This window comes from Mesocricetus auratus, unplaced genomic scaffold (genome assembly GCF_017639785.1).
Source record: "Mesocricetus auratus isolate SY011 unplaced genomic scaffold, BCM_Maur_2.0 Super-Scaffold_100676, whole genome shotgun sequence".
Taxonomy (NCBI): Eukaryota; Metazoa; Chordata; class Mammalia; order Rodentia; family Cricetidae; genus Mesocricetus; species Mesocricetus auratus.
In genome coordinates, this window is record NW_024429266.1 from 4,972,289 (window position 1) to 4,997,002 (window position 24,714).

Sequence of the window (24,714 nt, forward strand, 5' to 3'; positions counted from 1 at the left end):
TTCAAATGAGAAGCACTATATTATTGTGGAAAAAAAATATGCATTGTAACAACTCACAAAACTTACTCCAAAGGCAGAAAAATAAATTATCTCATATAAAATAATACATGATGTTTGTAAGCAACTCTGGCTCTCGCCTGCTGTCAGCCGTCTGCCTCCGCAGCTGGAGGCAGACGTTGTCTGTAAGTGTCGCCCCCTGCAGGATGGAGCCAGGTCCCTCCTCCCGAAGCTGCATCTGGGAAATCAAATGAGCCTGGAGTTCTGCAGGAACTGGACGAGGACTTGGTAGACGAACTTGTACTGTGCGATGGTCTGGATCATGAACATCCTCTGCTCCCTGAGGAACCTCAGCATCGTGGGCACTTCCACCTTCTGCAAGGCAAAAGAAGGGCGCACAGCCTGAGACAGGACGCCTCTCATCGGCTCCTCCCACTCTGGGAAGCCTCTGCCTACTGCGCATGACCAGGAAGCGGGCAGAGCTTCCGGGCCGACCCCTCCGAGGCGTGAGGAATGGGTTCTGTGCCAGGGTTGGAGAACCCGGTCACTGGTGTGACATCTTTCGATCTGTGTTTGTTTAGGCTTACTGCTGTGGGTGATCTGAGCGTGTCGCACCAACACTTCAAGGCGCTCAGAGCCGTGAACTGTGGCAAATGCCAAACAGTATCCATCCCCACCATCACCTCCACCACTACCATTGGGACACAGTTGCCTCCTGCCACATGCAGGGGCATGGCAGACATTGCCACTGATACTTCCAGCAGAGGAGTCCACAGAGAGCACTGGTCTCAGCTAGTAACCTCACTGCAGGGATTTCCCCCCCAGCACACACACTACCCATGTTCAACTACTCAGAGTTCAGAATGAGACCCCAGGGCTAGAGACGTGCCTCGAGGGGTCAGAGAGCTTGCCACACTCTTCCCGACTCACAGAGTTCCCAGCACCCCACATCGGGTGGGTCACAGCCACTTGGGGCTACAGCTCCAGACGGTCAGACACTTTTCTCCTGGCCTTGTGGGTGCTGCACTGACATGCACCCCTCCCTTCATCATCTCCACATAATTGAAAGTAATTATTATTTTTTTCAATCAGACAAAATGGGGGGAAGGGGAGGAAACAGAAAAGCCACCTCTTCGGCAAAATGAAAACCGCCAGAATTACAAGATAAAATTTAAAATACTCTGATAACTTCAGTGGTTAGAAGAAGGAGGTTAAGTTGCCATGGGAGAAAACCAGGGCATAGCAACCTCATATTTATTTGTCAAAAGTCTTTGTTTAAAGGACAAAGTAAGCATGTTTGCCCTTCTCCTGATAACAGGCACATGAGTGGGAGGAGCCAGGCCTCAAGAATGCAGAGCTCACGAGTCATCTTGCTATCTCTCAATATCAATGGGAACAGAAGCCCTTTCAGGACTACCACACGCCAGCAAGGAATGTTCCGGTACACAGCTGGGCAGCGAGGACGTCCACTATGTCTGGACACACCATGAGGAAGCCTCAGGGAGCCAACGGGGTGCCCGGCTGGCTGGATCCCCTTTCCACACCCATCCCGCAGTAGGCTGGGTGAGACACGTGTAGCAGGATGAGCAACATGACTTCCAGTCACTGCTTCACAGAGGGCGTTAATTGGTCTCCAAAGAGCTAAGAGACCAGCCTTTCCCAGACAAGAGGCTGGGCAGTGTTCAAGCTATGTTCAAATCTCTGAGTCGATTGTACACACATTACCACACTGCTGTACCATCACACACAGCAAGAGTTCCTCACTGTGTAATGGGTAACTGAACAGGCCAACAGCTTGGTGGAAACAGTGAGAAGACAGGAAGTGACCTCAAAGTAGAAGAGCTTGCTTCCTGCCAACACACAGCTGCTTAAAGACATGGGGCGCCAGGTACATCACATGACTGCTCCTGGGCCTGGATTTCCGCATCTGGGCCTGGCTTTGCATGAGGCAGAGGGGAGGGTGCTCCCTTATTAACCTTACAGCGGAGGGCTGGGGAACTAGTGTTGATGGGGAAGTCCTGTGTGTATGTCAATAAAGCACCGTTGGCCAATAGGGAAGCAAGATAGGTGGGACTAGGAGTCAAGGAGGACTCTGGGAGGGAGAAACACAGAGAGTCACCATGTAGCTGCCATAGGGGTAAGAAGTCCGGACCCTTTTCTCCGGTAAGAGAAATACTTAGATTAACAATTATGGAATAAATACTTAAGTCAGAGCTAGCCAGTAAGACACAAGCAAGGCCAACAGCTTCATAATTAATATAGCCTCCTGTGTGTTCATTTGGGACTCATGTGGCTCTGGGACCAGGCTGGTGGGAAGGCTTCTCTCTACGTAGTGTAATGGTCACATGATAAGACCCAACTGAAAAATGCAAACAAACACCCACAACAGGCCAGAGGTATAGCTCAGCGGTAGAGCACTTGCCTAACATGTGCAAAGTCCTGGACTAGATCCCCCAGGACTCCCACAAACAAACCAACAAACAGACTAGCAGAATCCAAAACCCCTGCCCCCAACCCTATGTACAACCTCATGTGAATGAAGGCAGAGCTGTTGTCGATGTCTCTCGATACAACTCCAGGATCCCATGGCAGTGCAGGATAACACACCCCGTATGACTATAGCAAGGGGCCGCCGATGCTGGGGCCCACATCCCCACGCTCTGTGCTACACAACACACCACCCAGCCAGATGAGGGCAAATACCGCCAAATAAAACCTGAACTATAAATAACAACTGTGTTCTGCATAGATGCATCTTCGCGCAAAAACTGGGGACAGAGCTCACCCCAGAAATGCAAGACATGTCCGAACTACACGCGCCAAGACAAGGTGCCATGGCAAATGACCCCCAATGGAACGCATCTGGCTACTTCCGGAAATGAAGGCGGAGAGCAATAAGACTTGCTGGATGTTTCTAGAACACTCCAGTTTTCTTCTCCTACACAGGGTAGCAAGGGGTCAGAGACAAGGAAAGCTATAAATACTGGGGTCCTGCTGAAGAACTCAGGTCCCCTGAGAGGAACGGCGGCTCTGATGCAGAGCTCTACCAGGGGTAGCAAGCCCTCAGGGAGAAGGCCAGAGGCCTGGGACCATGGCTCAGCTGATAAACTGCTCACCACACAAGCGTGAGGACCAGAGTTAAACTCCCCCAAACCATGGAGACAACAACAACTGTGCATGATACTACGCACTCGATTCTAGCACTTGGGAGGTAGAGACGGGAGGATCCCCGGGGCTCACTGATCAGCTGGCCTACACTACTTAGTGAGCTCCAGGCCGCTGAGAGATCACGGCTCAAAGAGCAAGCTGATGCTGCTTGAGCAGGGACCGCTCACACACACACACACACACACACACACACACACACACGCACGCACGCACGCACGCACGCACGCACGCACGCACGCGCACACACACACACACACACACACACACACACGCAGGTCCCTTCCATCAAATGAGCAAATGCAACAAGAACACGGAGAGAGAGGAGGACTCACTTCATCATGCTCCAGGCAGTAGATCATGAGCTCAGACAGAATGACCACGCCGGTCCTTCCCACCCCTGCGCTGCAGTGGACCACGATGGGCGGGTGCCTGGGTGTGATGCCTTCCAGCACGCTGTTGGTGTGGCGCCTGACCGACTGGATTTCCTCCAAGTAGGCTGCGGGAGAGAACGCGAATCTCGTCACCCACGCACAACACGTGACTTTGCTGCCAGGGGGATGGGGGAGAGGCACCAGGACTGAGGGTGAGTCCTTTGTTTTCAGTCATGATAATCTGCAATTCTTATAAGACACTAATCACTTGGCTGGTACCTGCCTCCATGTCCTGGACTCAGAAGACACCAGCTGGGAGTCAATTAGTCCACAGGAGGATTTGTTCTTTAAATAGTTCTTTTTTTAAAAAAAATTAAATTCTGTTTTCTCCTCTGCAAATCCCCACGTCCCCCAAGCAGATGATTCTAGAGATTACTTACAGCATTTCACACTATTAGCAGACTGGGATCAGAGCAGCCAGTAAGTCCCCTTGAAACGCCTGCCAGTCAGAGCCTATTCCTATTGGGGAAAGAGCGGCCACCTGCTCCGTCCTGTTCCCCTCATCCAACGAGTGAATGTCAACCAAGGCTTGATTTCAAATGCAAAAAATGGACTACAGGGAATCCACTTCCGTGAAGTTATGTGAACATTCAAGATGAGCCCACTTCTGGAGGCAACACTGTGCCTGTGGGTGAAGGGTTCGAGATACGCTCACCCCTCTCAGTAGCTGCCAGTCCAGCAGGGGTGTGCAAAGGTTTGTTCACAGCCCCCAAGTGGGCACAAAAGAAAAGCAGCCACATAACCCTTAATGTTTCTCCCCACAACCGTGTAAAAAGAAAAACAGGGCCTTCCGGCAATCCAACAGCCAGTGTCTCTAGGCGCTATACACTACCACGGACTCAAGACTCTTACGAAAACAGCCGTTAGATAACCCGTGTACTTTGAAGGGATGCCTGTGTCCTTCGGTAGCTTGAGCCGGCGTTCCTTAAACTGGCTGGTTTTAAAGATCTGACTACACTTTAGACCGGCTCATGGGTCCCACACTTCAGTAGAGCTGTCAATCATCGAACCAACCTACTTGAATTGCTTCTAGGGTTCTCTTCTTGTGGACAACTTTAAGCAGTCCACTACCAGAAGATTCCATGAACTGGAAAAAGAGTGCAGCTAGGAGGGAGGGAAGTTCTGCAGAGATCGCATCCCTCCTGTGCTACAGACGGCTGGTCACATGACCTCAGGCAGAACCCTAACCTCTCGGGATCTTGCGCCCTTTGCGCCTTCCGGGTTCTTTGTGTTCACCGAGTTCCTTGAGGTATGCCCTCATTTCAATGGTGAATGTCATCCTCTATCAATGCATCATAGTCTACAGGAACCAGAGAAGTGGTTTTCTTGGTCTCCCTGCTCTGGGCCTCCTCAGTCCCTAATGCCAGTTCTAAAATATCAAAACAAAGCAAGTTTCTAATGTTTCTCCACATGTACACAGTGAGAATGGACCTCTGTGCACAGCGGGCCTCGGTGGTGGTCACGGTTTGCCCAGTAGCTGTTGGTTTCCTGCCCTGAGCCACCGCCTGACACTCGGGGGGGGGGGGGGCGGGGGCACCCATGTATTCTCATGAATCAGTGTCTAAAATATCTGTGCCCTGAACATAAAAACACACGCAATGGATTTGCAGGAAGTAGGAGCTCCGTGCAGGGAGAAATCGTACCATTCTTATCCCTTTAACGTCTGCTATCTTTGACTTGGTGTGCTGTCAGGGTTCATCCGCATTACCGCACACGTTAGACAGCAATTGGTAAGTCTAAATCAAGGCAGAATTGGTTCATCACTGTCTTGTGGGCTTGTGTGAAAGATTAAGGAACACAAGCAACATTTATTACTCTTCTCTGCCCTACGCAGGGGCGGGGAGATCAGGATCTCGCCATACGGAGCTTCACGGGCATCCCACAGCCCGCTCCTCTCTATCTGACAGACTACCGACGCCGTCAGCAAAACTCAGCCTGGGGAAACTTACACAGAAACCCTTGGACGTCCTCTGGGCAGCCATGGTGGGGCCAGTCGGTGTACTGCAAGTGCCACACGGTCCTCTCCTGGCCGGACAGCAGGTGCTTGACCTTTAACCCCGTGGTTGCATAGCAACCAGAGTCTGTTCGAAACTTTGTGGTGACCTTGAACTTGCCATAGGTGGCTGAGCTGTGCTTGGACCCCAGTTTGGGCCAGTATCGATGGCTTTTGGTCCGTCCACCCTCCTGAATCACACACAAAAAAGCAAAAGTGGAAACAAGTCAAGGGTGAACTCTTGTCCTCCTGATCTCAGGAACAGGAGAGCAGGCGGCAGTTTCTAAATCGCATCTCCACGGGGCTCTGTGCAGTGCCTGCCTACGGGGTGCTTGGATTTTAGCCCACAGAGGGCGGAAAAGCCACTGAAGGCTTCAGGCTGGGGAGCAGGAGTTGCTGGTGGCCAGTCCCCACCCTGCTTCTCATGCCCGCGCTAACCCAGAACTCTTTCTCAGGCACCATGCGCTGCCCCGTATTCCAGGGCTGTTCCCACTTCCTGTTCCGCCTGGTTGACTCGCTTCAGCTCGACCTACAGCTAAGGCAGAGAACAGCTACTAAAGTGCCATTGGTTCCCCCCCCCCAGATTTTATCATCTATTCGGAGACCGTGAACAGTCTACAGAGTCTCATTTTTTTCAGTTGTGTACAGTTCAGAAATCACTGGTGTGGGGTGGGAAACACGGAGGGGGCTGGCGGCTGAAGAGGAGACAGAGGGCAGGGGCAGGGTGGCAGGGAGAAGACGCAGTGAGTGTGACAGGGACTCTGCCCAACTGAAGGCTGGAGGAACCCCGTAGGGCGAAGATGCCCTCCGTGGGTCTAAGGCATCTACAACACGCATGAGGACCTGGGTTCAATCCGTAGGGCTGAAGCAACCGAGTATAAACCAACTATCACTTGAGAGGTGGAGACCCTGTCTCAGGTAGATAACTAAAGAACTAACTAAAAGTAACTATCAACTTGCCTGTTTGTAAGGTGACACATCCTTGGGGGACGCTAGTCATCCTGTCTCATACTAGAGGGCTAACTGGGTCTTCCTAGCTCTGAAGTACTTTGTTTTTTTTTTAGTTCTAGTTCTGTAAACTTGGGTTGATTGGAGAACTCAAGCTCATACTTGGTCAGTGCCCAAGTCATTTCTGGATTTACAAAACGGTACATTCCTGGCTATCCCAGGCGACACCAGGCTCTGCTTCGTATTGACGTGGGCAGATCTGATGCCTCAGCTGGGGCACCAGAAAGTCACAGCTGCCCCCTTCCCCTGACCACCGGCGGTCCTTATAGCCTTCCGACATGTGCTGTCTGTTCACTTTTGAGTGTCTCTCCCAGGAAGCAAGGGTGTCTCAGCCACCACCCGCCCCGTAGTCTCCACAGATGGACGAATTCAAGGCCAGTCTGGGCTTTGAGACCGTGTCAAGGAGACAAATAAGTAAATAAACAGAATAACAGACCCACCACGACATGACCTATTCAGTTTAAAGGTGTAAAGGTGTCATGAGTTCTGACAACTGACTTTCTGTGTGTGTGTGTGTGTGTGTGTGTGCGTGTGTGTATGTGTGTGTGCGTGTGTGTATGTGTATCTATGTGACATGTATTCATGTGGATGTGTGCATGTGTGCCTGTGGAGGCCAAAGGTCAACACTGAGTGTCCGGTCAGGGATCTCCCTGTCTTCACCTCCCCATGCTGAGACTACACGTGGGTGCCGTGAATCCAAATTCACGTCTCTATGTGTCCGTGGCAGGTACTTTACAGTGGTGAGCTATTTCAGCAGTCTCAGAATTTACTTGATGCACCCTCACCAAATCTCTTCGTCAGCTGCTCTAGAATAACTGCCCATCACGGTCATAGGTGGTGATGGTGGGGGCCATGACTTTGCTGCGTCCCAGCTCTCTCTGCTCTTGGCGCGGGATAACAGGTGGGAATGGAACCTCACAATACCAAGGGGTTTGGTAAAACGCACGAAGCTGATTCCCTAAACGAATTTGAAAATATTGCGTGGACTCCCATAGGAGGATTAAAGGGGGTGGGGGGCACAATATTCTGGGTTGTCACAGACAGGAAACCCAACTCTCTTCCCTCAGAGTCAGCGCGCTCTGAGCAGGCGGCGTCACACGGGGGCATTGTGTGCCGGTTTGTGCAGCGCAGGCACAGCAACTCAGCTGCAACAGAGAACCTGTGTTTGCCTCAACAAAGGAAGGAAAGGAATCTTCCTCTCCTGCTCCCTGAAGAATAAAGCCCTTTCCCCCCAGCAGTGGCTCTGGTCTTCTTTCAGCTGATAAACACCACGGCACACAGGGTTGGCAGCCCTGGGGATGGCAGCCCCGCGTGCTCACCCAGCACAGCCCGAGCTGCTCACGCTGCCCACTGGATGAACACTCGGGTTTGGTTGTTTGGATTCTGTGTTTGGTTTTCACTGCAGCCAAGGATGTCACAAAGGAAAGAGTTAAGAATCAAAGGGAAAGGAAGGGGCGGGTGAGAGTCCACTGTAAGCCATCTCTGGGGAAGGAGGTGTGCACAGACCACGAGGAGAGGGGCACGCTAACCCCAGAACGGGCGAGCGGAAGCACAGAGCTGTAGCGCGGAGCAGGCCAAGCGTGGTTATCAAGCCCGCCTTCTGGTCACCCCTTCCCCAGAACAAGGGCACCAGGCAAGCCACCCCCTTACCTCCTCTGCGGTGACCATGGCAATCACGTTCACCCCCTGCTCCCACACCATCTGCCAGAAGTCATGGCAGGTATGTGGCAAGGGTCCCTGCGTGGCGATGTAGTGCCATTCGGCCCCACTAACCACCACCTGCAAGTCAAGGAAAGCATCGTCAGCACAGCCAGGCTGGTGGAACCACCCTCCATTCCCTCTCTTTTGGACCAAGTCGATCGGAGCAATCATAAAAACCCAGGAGCCATAAATAGGAGGTGACACACGTTTGCATCAAATGCTTTCTGCCAAAGCAAGCCCACCAAGTCATACCTGCCTGATCTCTTATTGCACGCGACATACACACGACACACGCAAACCAGGACAGATCAAAAATACACGCCTGAGCTCAGGAGGTGGCTCATTGGGAAAACTGCCTTCTGCACAAGCGCGAGGACCCGAGTTCGATCTCCAGCGCCCACGTGTAGGTCAGGTGTGGTGCTGTGTGTGTGCTATCCCAGGGCTGGGGAGGTCAAAGAGGAGGGAGGCGTCCCTGGGGTTCACTGGCCAAACTTGCTGACACAGTGAACCCAGGCGCAGTCAAAGACCTGCCTCAAAAAAAGCAAGGTGGAGGGGCTGGGAGAGACAGTCCGTGGTGAAGGAGCCCAGCGCTAACTCTGACGACCGAAGTTTCACCCCCAGGATCCATGTCATGGAAGAAGGGAACCAACTCCTGCCAGTTGTCCTCTGACCTACACACGCACACATGCACACACACACACACACACACACACACACACACACACGCACACATGCACACACACACGCACACACACACCACAGACACACACACACACGCACGCACGCACACACACACACACCATAGACACGCACACACGCACACACACACCACAGACACACACACACACACACACACACACGCACGCACACACACACACACCATAGACACGCACACACACATAGACTCGGGCACACACACAGAAAGACATAGGCATGAAAAATAAAATGTAATAGCAAGTTAAGAGTGATACAGAAGATCAATTGTTTATCTTTGGCCTTCATTCGTGCATACATGGGGGGAGTGCACACACACACACACCACATATAAACATGCATTCGCATAAATGTGTAAGTACACAAGAGCATGTGCAAACACCTAAGCATAAATTAACAGGATTTATGTTACAGGAACAACACCTATGCTTAGTGTGCACAATATATTCTTACAATTTTCATGCTTTGGTCCGTATCTTGTTGAAGTATATGCACGGTTATAAGTGTTAAATTAGTTTCACAACCACCAGAGGGCTGTGGTTCTAAACAACTTGAAGAACAGGGTTCCATGGCAGGCTTTTAATAAAAAATGCATGCCATTGGCAAAAAACAGACCCGGAAAACTGAAGGCCACACTCTCAGCATGGAATGGCGACCACTTCCCTACCTGTGCCTTGGCATGAAAGTTGAGCCCCTTCACACGCCCATGCAATGCAGACCTCCAGAGGGCGCCAGAAGCAAAGGGGGCTTTTTCAGACTTGCCTCCTCATTTATTGTGAGACTACATACTAATTTGATTTTGACAAAAATAACATCAGCTATGGTCTCACTACACAAGACATGCTCAGGTCAAAGTTTGCAAGAACACCCACTTTCCACACACTGGCAGTAGAAAACACCCACAGGCTCACTGGGAAGGGACATGGGGGCGGCGGTGTGTGTGTGTGTGTGTGTGTGTGTGGAACTGGGAGCTAAACGCTATCCTTCCTGGCACCCAACATACAGGAACCATAAAAACCGGCAGAGAATGAGCCTCCTCTTAGTATTGACAGGAGCGCATTAAAAACCACACGGATGCCATCCGTTGGTGCTGCAGAGGAAGGCTCAGAGACACGGTTTCACCTCTGGAGGAACTCGGTTTCCTTCCGGGTCAAGGGCTGCTTGGAACCCAGGAGAGAAAACAGTGGCGAAACACATAGCTCAACTCTAGAAGGCGAGGGCAAGTTCCTGCAAGCTCTGTGGGCTGGTGAAATGTGCCACGTCTACCCTAAGACGAACTGTGGGCCTTGGAGGATACCGCAGAAAGGAAGGCATCTCCCAACAATTCCCAAAGGGCACTGCTTACGTGGAGTGACAGCTGTGTCCAAAGAGAATGGAAAATGGGGGAAAGACTGGGCCGAGGGCCGAGGCCAGGAGGATGTCCCTCTGTACCGTGTTCAGAGACACTCATGTGGAATCAGCTGTCCTGTCCTCATCCTTGGGTGGGCTGTAGTGTTCATTATCTCATAATCTAACTAAGACCATCATTGGTTTACTTGAGAGTTCCCTATCACTCGTTATTGGTTTTGTTCTTGTTCTCAAAAACAGCAAAAAATAAAAATAAATAAAAAGAACTTGCATATTATAAACGCATGTATACAGTGCTATGTCCTGTGCATAAAAACACTATAACCAAACATGCCACATTTTTCATGTCCTATATGGAAACTAGCTGTGAGTGATACACAAACCAGATACCTAACTACATCTTGGGGTGGGGGAGTTCAAAGGAACCTTCTAGCAATTTCCACCAGAGTTGAAAAGTCCAAGGAACTTAAGAGTTCAAAGCTACTAATCACATAAATTACTCAGGTGAACTGTGTAGCTTAAAAAAATGTCCTGTACCCACTGACCAAGCAAGAGCCTTTGAAACACTCTCCAGTTCAGAGGTCAGAGTCAGGTTCTAAAGAAGTACATCCAGTTATTAGGAAATCATTCACTCTAGGTACCCATGAGTTTACAGCTCTCAATCCTAACTGGGGTCTAGCTAAGCCATGACAGACTGAGACATGAAGTATTTGAGACAGCAACTGAAATCCCACACACTGCGGGCTGGAGAGGTGGCCAAGAGGTTAAGAACACCGGCTGCTCTGGCAGAGAACCTGAGTTCAGTCCCAGCACCCACATGAAGGTTCACAACTTGCTATAACACCAGTTCCAAAGGACCCGATGCTTTCTTCCTACCTCTGCAGCTACCAGGCATGTGCATGGTGCACACATACGCACATGCAGACAAACACACCCATAAAATAAAAATAAAGAATGCACTCCCATTCACCGGCCGAGGATCTGCTGTGATCAGGTGTGGTTTGTGTATAAATCACCCCACTCTCATCAACAGCACCGAAAATTACCGTTTGGCTGTAAAGTGAATTGCCTATGGTAGTATAAAGAATAAACAATGGTTTGTGCTGTTATTGGACAGGATAAAAACACTAGTGATAAGAGTTATGAGTTCCATGCCGGGCGGTGATGGCGCACGCCTTTAATCCCAGCACTAGGGAGGCAGAGGCAGGCAGATCTCTGTGAGTTTGAGACCAAGCTTGGTCTACCAAGCGAGTTCCAGGACAGCCTCCAAAACAATACAGAGAAACCCTGTCTCGAAAAACCAAAAAAAAAAAAAAAAAAAAAAAAAGAGTTATGAGTTCCAGTGTCCGTCATCTGTGAGCCACAAACCAACAGGAGGACAGCTCTATTTGCCACAGCTTGGGGATGGAATCTCTGCAATAATGAAGGCGGCCTGTTCGAGAACCCCGGTGTACGCCTCTGAAGCCCCTCACCTTGATGTGGGAGGCGTTGATGTAGCCTGTGTTGTTCTCCTTGGTGGGGATGAGCTCCACCCGGTTCTCCTCGTAAGGGACAACCTCTCGGATCCGGCTGCGCTCGGCGTTTTCCGGCAGCGTGGCGGTGCTGAAGATGCCATTGGCCTTCTTGCTCGGGATCTGCTCATACTCTGTGAACACCATTCCCTCTTCCAGCTTCTTCTTCAGGGCTCTGAGCTGCAAGAGAAGCGGGGCTCGGCTCTCCCAATCCCCACAGGGCAACCAGGCTCTAAGCACTCCCAGTGAGGGCGTTTCTGAGAGGGGTTAGTACTTAGCTACTGCCCTCACTATTACCCACATGGCTAGGCTAGTCTCTCTGCCCTGACAACTGTCTCCCTTCTCACTCAGCTATAAACTGCAATCTGCAAAGACCGGTGTACGCGGAAACGCAAACTCCGTGCTCCTATTACTTGCGCTGCCTACGACCGTTGCTGACAAGGACAGTGTCGATCTTAACTATCCAAGCATCCTTTACCTCAGAGCAGTTTTTACTGAATTACTGAAGCTCCCAGTTGTAGAGTGCTGAATAAGGACCCACACAACACAACCTGCCTTTCTCCTTCCTCGGACAAACCACTAATTTCAATTGCATCGTATTAGTTGGGGGGGGAAACGTCCCTTCTGACTCAAGAAAACATTCTAATTCCAGCATCTGCTGACAGAAATCCAGCACGCTAACACATCATTCAGGGAACTCAGAAAATCAGTTTCCAGACCTTCTGGTAGCAAGTCTGGCAGCTTTAGCATTTCCCCCCCTTCCCACCTCAGCAACAGAACCAATACCTAACCAAAGAACTATAGGTCACATCACCTTACAGCTCTTGAAGGGGACAGCAGGAACCCTAAAACCCTGGATGACTGTTTCCTAGGAAACAGCAGTCATTACAAAAATCACTGAGTGTGTCAGGTGGAAAATTTTCTCCATTTTCTCATCTTACAAAAAGAGTTCTCCACACTTACAGAAACATAATGCTTTCATTGCAGAAAATGAAAACTTTTAGTATTTCCCTCAGCATGCTTCAATTTAGTGCATCTTCGGATTCAATTGAGTGAAGAAAACAAATGTGTCAATCACATCAGAATGCAAATTTGCATTTTCCTTGGTGTTGAAATCATGTAAAATGCATTAAGAATTGATAATTACATTGGCCACGTATGAGTAAAAAAGTAGAGAACTAAGTGAGTAATAGGCCAAGGTCACGCAGCTTGTTAGAGGTTAGACTCTTGTTTTGATTGCTTATTTTGTCTGGGGGGGCAAGCTGTGCAGAGGTCAGAGTACACCTTGAGAGAGTCAGTCCTCCCTTGGCACAATGCGAGTTCCAGGGATTGCACTCAGGTCTTCAGACTTGGCAGCAAGCTCCCACACCCACTGAGGCATCTCAGCCCTGGGGCTAGACTTCTTAACAAAGCATCAATACGCTCGTTTGCTAAGTGTGGAGACCAGAATGAAGAGACAGGAGATGTTGGAAAGGGTTGGCTTTCACACAGCGCACTCGGACCAAGCCTTCCTCAGTCTGAAGGAATGAAGCCGTGAGGCAACCCCGACAGGCCTGGGCAAAGAGGCCCTCCTGGGATCTGGAGGCACAGGGAGCGAGGCACACCCGAAAACCCAGCACTCACCCTCTCGTCTATGGGAACTCGGGTGGCATCGTGTCGACTGTCTTCCCGCCCCGGGACGCGGGCCACGGAGAGCCCATTCAGGGCTGCCAGCATCAGTGGCCTCCTCTGTGGGTCCAGACCTGCCATCTTCTGCTTCTCTAGATTCTTCCGGCAAGAAAAGACACGTTCTCATTGTTTATAATTCCAGGGGAAGGCTGGAATGTGTTTTAATCTCCCCAAATCTGTAACTCCCCAGCCAAGGAATGCAGACATTCACCATTAGTAGGGCAAATTCAAACACAGACTTCCCATTATTCCCACCGTGCCCAGGGAGGCCAGTTCTTACAGGACCCTAGGGCCTTTATTCTTAATTAACTCATACGTTGGGCAGATAAAGAAAGGCTCCCTAGCAGATATGCCTTGTCACAGGGTTTGCAAGAGAACAGCAACAAAAAAGGGGGTTTGTATAAATACACTTCAGAAAACTATGGGCTGGAGACAGAAGGAAACAGGACTACAGGGAACGAGTCCATCATGAGGACAGGCCGTTCGCACTGACTAATGGTGTAAAACCCACCAGCGACAGTATTGGTTAACGCAGCAGAAAAAAAAAAGAAGAAAACCGGGTTTCCATTCTGAGGGGCTCAGGCTGAAGACCTTACTCCCAGTCCCCGGGACACCTGCTTTGCCAGACCCAGAACAGGGTCTACCATACTTAAAAAGGTCACCACCGTGCCTCTGCCCTCCGTACTCCATCCATGACTACTGCATCACTGGAGGGTCTTGACAAGAGTGTGGATGGTCGGCCCTATCCGCCCCTCATCTCTGGGCTGAGCCAGGTGTGGTCAGGCATGGATGCTGGGATCACTGCTGGGCATCATCGGTGGGGGTGTGGACATCCTCCCTCTTTTCTGATGGCAGCCTACTGTGCCCTGTGCACATCCCTTGAAGACTGTCTTGCCCTAGATATTCAGGGAGGAGTGTGCAGGAGGACATTATGATGCTAACTGAAGTAGCGACAGTTTGCAGGTGCCTGTGACTGCTAGAGACGAAGGGGCAGCCTGGTCTCCTCAGTGACTTGTTTTCTTATTGCACTGCTTATCCGTTTACTCCTGGAGGAGGTATCTTGATGGAGCCACGCTGCCGGAAAAGTGGCGCCGAGGAAGGTGGGGGTGGGGTGGCAGGGACCTGGGCTTTGCATAGGCGTCACTGTGGCCACGGTGTGACGTACGGTGAGGGAGAAACCCCTGCGAGGGGCGGTATCAACAGGAGAACTACTGTGGTGACGGACAGGCCGGCCCTGACAACCGAGGGTGCACAGAGAGCAGGGCCCGAGCCGTAAGCTGTGAAGGCTGCGTCACTACACGGACAGCCTCGGCGTCTCCACGCCAAGCGGCCCTCCAGGACGAGTCTGGATTCCTTTGCCGATTAGTTCAGTTTTGCAAACTATCCTATCCCCTCTTTCTACTGGGTTTTGAAAGTCTTCAAAGGTTTTGCTTTGGTTTGATTTTTGGGACAAGGTCTCTCTCTCTCTCTCTAGGTAGCTCTGGGTGTTCCTCAAACCTGCAAGCAACCCTCCTGCCTCTGTCTGCCTGCAGAGCTCAGGGATTGCTATTCTTGGGAGGGGCTCACTACCCAACTGGGGAAAAGTGGATACAGTGACTATGAACCAGGACTCTTAGGTGCAAGTGTCCTTCATCCCATTAGCTTCTCAGCAGGGACAATAAATGCATAAACAAACAGCTAAATGAATGAATGAATAAATAAATAAATAAATAAATAAATAAATAAATAAATAAATAAATAAATAAATAAATAAATGAAGCTGGCTTTCTTTGCTCTCGGAACCTGACTCCAGGCCCCGGGGTGGAAGTTGGAAAAGTCTTCAGGGCGGCAGCAGGAGTGAAGGATGCGGCCGTAAGGGCAGCAGGCTGAGCCATTCATCACACCAAAAGCAACTGAGGACAGGGAGCTCACTGTACCCAGCCCTCCACACAGGCTTGAGCGTTCTCTCTGTCCTCTTAGCGTGAGGGGCTGGAAGGCCCACAGCAGCCTTCTTTCCATTAACAGAGGACTCCGGGAGCTGTGTGGGTGCTGCCTGGACCAGTGAGTACAAACACAGATTAATGGCGAAGATTCATCTTGAGTGTTAGAGCCACTGGCACAGGTGGCCCTCTCTGAGTCTGAGGCTGTGAGAGGGGGGTCTAACAGGGACAGGGATGTAGACATGGGCAGCCATGTTCCTGAACTGAAAGCTAACTGGTAAAATCTGCCACCATCCTGGAATAAAACAGAACTGGGGGGAGAGGACAGGAGAAAATACTTCACTCTTCCTCGTTTGCCCGATGTTTCCAAGCAGAGGACCAGCAACAGGGCTATGGCCAAGATGAGGCTACAAGACCATGTGGACATCCTTAAGTCTCCACCTGGCAGGGCCAACCGGGAAGCTCAATGCTTATGGTGATGGATTCCTAAGCCAAGGCAGCTTCTAAGGGGCCAGGAGCCAAGATGCGCTGAAACATCACTTTACACCAATGAATTACTAATTTTTCCAAGCTGGGAAAACTGTATCTTCATGTTACTCACCCCTGCATTTCACTGCATCCCCAGCCAGAAGGGGGTGTGTGTGTGCGTGCATGTGTGTGCGAGTGTGTGTGCATGTACATGTGTGTGTGTGCGCTCCAATGCAAGAAGCATGAAGTCCATCCACGCTGACTCCTGTCACCACCCTGCTGACCACCAGAACCTTGGGATTTCCAGGGAAAGCGGTAATGAGGGTTTTTTTTTTTGCCCCAGCAGCAACTACAATCCAACAGTGTTCTCGTTGTAAGAGGTGTTTATTTTCTTGTTTATACACATCTGCCACCGTGTGGTCTCACCCCAACAACAGGACTAGCTCTCTAGGCTGTGTGCATGCCAGTGAAGGGTGACCTGTGACAGTGACACCGCAGCGTATCTTCATATGTGGCGTATAAGCACGTACAACGCACGTGCACGCACGTGTGAGCTTCTCACAGAGGGAGTCTGACGGGACGGGGGCTCAGCGGGACGCTCCTCAGCGACTTACCCAGGCTCAGTGGTACACTCCTCAGCCACTTACCCTACCAGGGCTCCGTGGTGCGCCCCTCAGAAACACTGCCCAGTCACTAACACGTTTTTGAACTGAGAACACCAGCCACAAGCCACGAATGGGAAGGGGACGGAAGGAAGGTGTCACCTGACATCTGGTGACGTCAATGCTGAAACGCCCACCGTTCGTTCTTTAAAGCCCAGCACACTCCCTGAAGCCTCCCCCCTCCAGGCCTCCAGCGCCAGGGCCCCCTACCACCAATGACCTGGGGGTGGGGACACTCACCCTAGTCATCATCTCTCTCTCTATAATGCTGTCCTCCAGGGAGAACATCTCTGACACGGGCCTTTCCTTCACAGGCTCTCTCTTGACCCGCTCTTTCACGCTGGTGAGGTCAGGCTCAGAGATGGAGGGGCCCAGAGAGGCCCCATTGACGGCCAGCTGCTCAGCCCGGGACACACTGAGGGCCTTGGCTGGCCCGTGTCTCAGCACCCTGGCTCTGGCCATGGCAGGAAGGAGAGTCCCCTGGTCCTGCCGCAGAGCCCCGTTGCTGACGCTTTTCTTGGGCCCCGGGTACTCAGGCGGGGGCCTGTTGGGAATGCGGGCCAGGGCAGCCTGCAGCTGGGCACTGTATTCTACCTTCTCCCGGAGCAGAGGAATCTGAGGCGCCACCTCGGGGGCCTCCTCCTCCTCCTCCTCCTCCTCGCTTTCGCTGCTGTGGATGAGCATGGTAGCATCTGAGAGTGTCTTCTTGTGGTGATACTGGGGAAGCCCGGGTACCTCGTGGCCACCTGCGTCCCCCGAAGGGCCCTGCTCCCGGAGCGTGTTACGCCGAGCCATGGGGATGTTGAGGGACTTCAGTGTCATGGCCTCCATGCCCCGCACCATACTGTTCATCACCTCCAGGCTGTGGCGCTTGTTGACCGTGCCGTGGTGCTTGGTGGCTGTGAGGGGTTCGCTCACCTCCTGTAAAGACTGGTGGACCACGGGAGAGCTGTCCTCCTGGAAGGTCTTCACGGACAGCTGGACCTTCCGAGTTACCAGGTCGGGGCTGCTGCTGCTGACATACTTGTGGCGGTGGCTGGCGAGGTCTGGGGTGCTGGTGGCAGGGCGGGGCCGAGGGTAAGGGGGTGGCGGCCTGAAGAGACAGTTCTTGAGCATGTGGGCCACGCTGTAGTTTTGTGTTCCCTGAAGCTGCATGTTGGCCAGCTCTGGGGTGCTCACCGTGTGCGAGATCGAGCTGGCCCCGGGCTGGCTGGGCACCGCACTATTCTTGGGGCTCATGTGGTCAGATGGGCTAACGAGTTTGTGGCCGTAGCCCCCCGGGGGAGCATATGGGACAGTGTAGGGATGTCTCTCCCTCATCTCTGGCTGGCTGTACACCAGTTCCTCGGGCTGGTTGTAGGCGTGGGTGTTGATGATGTTGAGGTTGCGCAGAGACCGGCTCTGGCTGTCTGCCTGCATCAGCCCCCTCCTCATCTGCCGCATGACCGTCTCGTAGTCAGGGGTTGGCCTGTAAGACGGCACGATGATGGTGCTGTGACGGTGGCTGGGGATGTAGTCAGCCCTCATGATGTCACTTCCAGGGATGCTGAGGTTGGAGGACACCGGAGAGGCCTGGATGAAGCTTTGGGAGCAGCTGAGGGAGTTAACGCTGTGAACACTACACACACTGCCATTGGTGACTGTACCATTTAAGTAATTTAAGTCCAGGCTGTTGTGAGAATTGCAATACAAGGCTTCTTCGTTCCCAGGGAAAATGCTGTCTGCAAAAAAGCCAAAGAGAGGAACGTGAACCATCACACCACACCACAGAGCTCATCCCTATGTTCCTGGAGGAATCACTGAGACAGGTCACTAGAGGCAGATTCCCTGAACCTCACCCACGTGTCACAAAGAACTGTTATCTTGGATGAAGTGTCCACGTACAGAACATGTCAGAGAACACTGCAAAGAAAGTATAGCGTGGGCATCTCGTAGGCACAGCGTCAAATTTGCTATAATTAGATTAGACAATGAGCTATTTGTTCAGTAGACCTGGCCTCTTGTGCACAGCTTAGGGGCAGAACCGGATATTTGGGCCAGGAAGTCAAGAGCTTTAATAGAGCTATAGACTTGAGACTGGCCCACCCTCAGAGCTACCCTCTGTGACTACATCTGAAATGGGCTCTTCACCTACGGGACTGCCCAGACAGAAGCAAAGCTGATGGCGTGGCCAGCACGGCCGCGGTTTCCGAGCAGCGGCCGGTGCATGGCGAAGTCAGAATCAGGAGTTTTTGAGAAGTTCCTGAAACTGTCTTCTAGCTCCACCACCAAGGTGGATTCCAGCAAAACTAACAAAGGCTGAAAGAACCCAAGGAGCTACAAAAGCTGCTTTCGTGTGTAGTTATGGTCTGCGTGTGTGGGGGGGGCATGTTTGTATGGAGGACCAATGTTTCGTGTGTAGTTATGGTCTGAGTGTGTGTGGGGGCATGTTTGTATGGAGGATCAATGTTTCGTGTGTAGTTATGGTCTGAGTGTGTGTGGGGGCATGTTTGTATGGAGGACCAATGTTTCGTGTGTAGTTATGGTCTGCGTGTGTGGGGGGGCATGTTTGTATGGAGGACCAATGTTTGTGCTGGGAAGCATCTCGGTCACTGCTGATGGATTCTCTCAGGCAGGGGCTCTCAGACTCCCAGCTTGCAGTTACGGTGTCTCACTGGCCATCTGGCTCAGGGGGCCCCAGCCCCCTGCCTTCTGAGGCTGGAACTTCAGGCGGCTGTCACCCCCCAACCCCCAGCATTTGTGTGAGTTCTGGGGAACCACACTCTGGTCCTCACTCTCGAACAGCGAGTGATTTCATTGCTGTGCTGGCGATTTTTCATGTAGCTTCATATACAAGGAAGAAGCTGTGGTCAAGAGAATGCCTCCATATGATTGGCAGGTCTGTGGGGGCGTTTTCCTGGTGAAGGGCTGGTGGGAGGGTCCAGTTTACTGTGGGTGTTGCCACCTGGACAGGTGGTCTTTGGTGGTATAAGGGAGCAGGCTGAGCCAGCCATGAGAAACGAGCCAGGAGGCAGCGCTCCTCCATGGCCTTCTGCACCATTCTGGCCGTGAGCTCCTGCTCTGACTTCCCTCAGTGATGGATATGATCTGAGAACTGTGAGATGACACAGACCTTTCTTCTCCACCTTGTTTTCAGTCACGGTGTTTTGTCACAGTAATAAAAACCCCAAGTAAGACAACCCCAGAGTCATCTCCCCAACCCATGAGCCACAAAAGCCAGTTTCTAAAGGTTGACTGTGGAGATGCCAGGTCTCTCTCTCTCTCTCTCTCTCTCTCTCTCTCTCTCTCTCTCTCTCTCTCTCTCTCTCTCTCTCTCTCTCTCATACACACTGGATATGCAGGGTGTCTCTCTCTCACACACACACACGCACATGCAAGCACTCATATACACATACAGCATACACTCATATTCAATTAAGTAAATAATCTTTTATCTGAAGAGTAGACACAGTTAATCAAGCCACAAGACGGAGCAACAATGAGGACAAAGCCAAGGTGCAAGCATTTCTCCACCTCCAGCGGGGTTTGGTTACAGACACGTGAGAACAACGTGAGGCTGTTTATAAACAGTACTGTTGCACTAAACGGTCTTGTCTTAGGTTTCCCGCTTCAGCATTCCAGCTGCGGCAGCCTCAGAATATCGAGGAGAGGGGAACAGACTCATCTAATGTATGTTATGTAGCAGGTAAGGCTTTTGGTCACTGTTTTAAAGATGCAGTTAGCTCAATGGTAAGAGATTAATGGTTTTCTGACAGAAGAGATGAATCAGTTTATCTGGAGCGATGGCTACGCTGGCAGATGAGGACCTGAGCTTGGATCTTCAGCACACAGACAAAAATGGCAGGCGTAGTCACCAGTGTCTGTAATCCCATCACTGGGCGGGTGGTTAAATGATGGCAGAAGGGAGGAGCCATTCACTGTGCAGCCAATCTGGCTAATTGGTGAGGGCCAGGTTTAGTGACAGAAACTGCCCTAAAAGGTGAAGTGATCGCAAGGAAAATACCCAACATAGACCCCTCTGCCCCCCCCCCACACACATACACACACAGAGAGAGAGAGTTCTCATATCCAAAGTGGCAGGCTTGCTGTAGGATTAAATGAGACAATACACAACAAGTTCCTCGCCTAGCTCCCGACACCTCCCCACCACTGTGTCCATGTTCATTCCTGTCCCTGTACACAGAGAAAAGGCCTGAAGGGGGCGGGGGGACAGAGAAAAACACTGAATGATGAGGGTGACAGTCTCTCCAGTCACCCCGTCACCACGTGGCTGCTCCAAGGCCCTGACACTGGCACTGAGGGTGAAGTCAGCGTCCCGGGGAGGGCTGGGCTGTCGGTCTCCACCCCTGGCCCACGAGCAGCGGGAGGAAGACAAGTGAGCGAGAGAGCATCCTCCACTCGGCCTAGCCACACTTCTCCCTCGCTACCCAAACTGGGGGACTTTCCTTTCCAGGCAGCTGATGTACTTAATTTCACAAACTGAACCTGCTGCAGTTAGACTGCGGCAAAGTTAAAATCGAACTGTCACGGACGTTCTCTAGCAAGCTTCTTGGCTGTGCCCCGGGACCCAGCCGTCTGGCTTACAGAGGCAGAAGGACGGGCTACGGTTGGTTACCTTGGGAAGTGTGAGTCTCCGAGTAGTGCTCACTGCACTGCACATGCATGGGAGGCAGGATGTACGGCTGCTGCCTTGGCTGAAACAGAGAAAACAGGGCTGCAGATGCCGCAAAGACACTCGGGAGAGGCCAGAAAACCAGCCCCGACCCGGGCAAGCGTGGTCCCTCCGACCCACCCTCTTGTACAGACCTAAGCTCCCATCTCATAGTGATGCTGAGAACAGCAAAAGTTGGTTCAAGGTCAGAGAGAGAGAAAAACGCTCGCCAGCATCCGAAGTCTGGGTGCAGCCATTGGCTAGGGTGTCCACACTGGCCACATTCTCTGGGTCTTTGAAACAGGTGTAGCCAAAGAGATGTACCCATTCAAGAAACTTGCTTTGCTGTGTCCAAAACTGGCTCCCTACATGGCAGCCGAGCCCACGGTTCCTGCACACGGAACCACGGGAGGCTGGTGTACGGTCAGGGATATGTCAGGCCGGGCCCCGTGGGGAATTTACATAAGAGTTCAAAGTATGATGCACATAGTCTCAAGGTCACTGCAGAATCACACGTGGCACGGGCCAGACTGGCACTCTAGTCCAGAAAGGACACCCTCCTGGCCAATGCAGAACCTTTGCCACTGACTCGTGAATGTGGCAGTTAAATCATTCTGAACCTCTCGAGCTGCAGAAGAGGGCATGCTTGGTGTTAGGGGGTGGATGGTCTGTCTCCTAGCCTTATAGCCATCATCTCTAGATAACTGGGTACTCGGTGGCGCGCCTTTAATCCCAGCACATGGGAGGCAGACAGGCGGAGCTCTGCGCCTTCAGGTGAGCCTGCTCCATCTAGTGAGTTTCAAGGCACCGAGTGGAATAAGGTAGGTCATGAAAACAAGAGATGTCAGAGAAGAAAAGCACAGACGTGAGCTGAGAGAATTCCAGGTACAGGGACAAGGTGCTGCTCACACTTCTAAAACAACCCCAGAAGTCCTGGCGGATGCTTTTAGAGTTGCAGGCTCAAAGAAGTCTTTCTGGGGTTGACAACACAGACGTCAACTACAATTTTCTATGGTGGGTAGGGACTGTCAGCTTTAGGAACCATAAAAGAGTATGAGGACACAATGGCAGGCTAGTTATACACTGGATGTGGAGAAAACTCTTTGGTGCTCATGTCCATGGACTCCAGGGAACTGGACACCTAGCAGAGCAGGGAGGTCACCCGCCTTAAACAGCTATGACAAGACAAGTAGAAGACAGACAGTCCTAGTACCCTAGAGTAACCCTTAAGACACAGAGAGCCTGCAGCAGACTCATGTACAGCTACGCTTCCTGCTCGCATCTCTGGGAAAAAGAACAGCTTTTAAAAAGTAAAAATCAGTCAACAGCTAGGGGCTTCATTGACCAAAGGTCTAAATTAGAAAATGTCCCATCCGTTTCAATACACCGAGACAGTTAACTCATTTGGTTGCGGTTCACTGAGAAAGCATTTTCTGGCTAGTTTGTTCGGCGCTGTCTGTGGCAGTGAGTTCCTTGGAATCTGTGGCACTCACAACTGGAACACGTTAGCAGAAGAGATGAGTGAATGGTCTGAAGGTACACGATCATCCTGGCCCAGAATAAGCCTGGGGACTTCCTCAAACCACACGTACAAAAGAGGGAGGTGCCCACAGGTAAGTGGGACACAGGGGATAGTTACCACACCTCCTGCAAGTGAGTGACGGCCTTCTATACCGTCAGCAAGCCTCCCCTGGTCACGGTGACCTTAGCCACCTCCCCTCAAATCCGTAACGCAACCCTTACCCCAACAGCCAGACGGCTGGCTGAGGACATGTACGTACCAGGGAGGACCGACTCCAGGTGGGCTGGCGTCTGATCGGGGGTGGAGAATTTGACTGTCTATATGAAAAATTAAAAATGAAGACCATCATTATTGCTGACCAAAGTTCCAAAGGTCAGACAGACAAGGGACACCGAGAGGGGGGCCAGGCCGGACCAGCGAAGCCCGCCTCGCAGCATGCGTGATCCGTACAGTCCATGCCTGTACACCAACACTAAGAACTCAACTCTGTCGCTCTCTTCCATCCTCAAAGTGTTCCAAGCACGTGTTTTTGTAATGCTTTCTCACTACCACAAGAAGACCGAAGCTTTACTGCTAAAGAAATACGAGGAGAGGAATAAAGACTGGAAAATCACACAGGCTTTCAAAACAGTGTCCCGTGTGAACCCGTGCGTATGTGCGTAACGGAAATGTTTTGATAATGCTTCCAGTTTAAATAAAATTCCAAAACAGAGAAAATATTTTTCAGTTTGAGACCCTAAAGATGATAAGACATACTGCAAATGTTTATCAAGCCTTTGCTGTTTGTTTTAACTCTGCTCTGATGCTTTGGGGGGGGCGGTGGTGTCAAAGCCAACAAACGGTAGGCAAATATTCCACAGCTGAGGTATGTCCCCAACCCAGCAACTCTTTCACAGAGAGAGTCCTCCAGCACTGATTAAACAGCAATAGCAGGGAGGTGTGGCGAGCCGGAACAGCGAGCGTCCATTCTTCAGAGTGGACATCAGGTGGTCCCAATACCACACAGAGCTTAAAAGGCAAAATGAAAAACAAGACAGAGACTTTCCATGGGGATAAAACTCCTCAATTGAAGGCTCTCCTGATTTGGAGATTTTACCCTTCTACTTGCTTGCTGATAAATATCTTTGCTGTGGCGAAACCATAGAGATAATATTGAAGGCTTTCAGCAGCTGGTCAAATTCAGCGTTATCACCACCAAGTTAAACATGGCTTTCCGACCCTTCCTGCCCAGGTCAAAGGCTCAGCAACCATATTCTGGAGCGAGGTATCCAGAGGGCAAGGCCTGGTTCTACAGGGGTGGATGCTGCAGGACAAGCCTGAGTGATGAGTCCTGGATGGAGAAGGAGGCTACGGAGACACCTCAAGTTTTGGAGGACTCTAGGGGAATGCCCTTGACTTGGCTATAGAGCTCCCCATGTGTGTGGGAAGGGTGAGGTTAAGCGCTTCCCATGCCACGCCAGGAAGAAGAAAGGCAGGGCTGCCCCAGAAACAGGATTCCTCATTTTCAGTGTTACATGTGGTGTTCTCGGATATTAGAAAACACAGCAATGAGGCCATTTGCTGAGAAACGGTAAAAGAAGATGGCGACTCTCAAAGGGGCTCATATCTACCGGCTGTAGGACTCCTGGTGGTGTGGAGGCCACGGCACACGGGCAACGGCAAACTAGAACCGTAGGCACACGGTGAGTGTGCCCACAGAAGCCACGGTCACGCCCTTGCTTGGCCCTCCTAACCCATCTTTGCTAACTTCGCTGGCAGGCCCAGACCACCACAGCGAGCCATGGCGGTGCCTCGTTTGAAAGAGCCTGTGCTACGGAGGACGGAAAAGGTCTGCCTCGACCTTCTCCAGCGACACCTGCCATGCAGCAGCATTCCACCGTGCTTCCGATGTGCCCACTGTGGGAGGGGAAAGATGGTCCCTCTCTTGCATTTACATCCCTCATGCTCTTTGAAC

General features: G+C 51.5%; 1 protein-coding gene across 3 annotated transcripts in view; it reads right to left on the reverse strand.

The window, feature by feature from the left end:
- Ptpn14 (protein tyrosine phosphatase non-receptor type 14) overlaps positions 1-24,714 on the reverse strand; it is a 125,100-nt gene continuing 100,386 nt past the window's right edge. For all 3 annotated transcript variants that reach the window (XM_040737384.1, XM_040737385.1, XM_040737386.1), the window contains exons 11-19: positions 23,020-23,077; positions 21,203-21,281; positions 16,828-18,308; positions 13,494-13,637; positions 11,832-12,050; positions 8,248-8,376; positions 5,546-5,780; positions 3,498-3,661; positions 1-372 (exon numbers count right to left, since the gene is read on the reverse strand). In XM_040737384.1, coding sequence (XP_040593318.1) covers positions 244-372; positions 3,498-3,661; positions 5,546-5,780; positions 8,248-8,376; positions 11,832-12,050; positions 13,494-13,637; positions 16,828-18,308; positions 21,203-21,281; positions 23,020-23,077 — 2,638 coding nt within the window. In that variant the 3' untranslated portion in view covers positions 1-243. The remainder of the gene's footprint in view (positions 373-3,497; positions 3,662-5,545; positions 5,781-8,247; positions 8,377-11,831; positions 12,051-13,493; positions 13,638-16,827; positions 18,309-21,202; positions 21,282-23,019; positions 23,078-24,714) is intronic.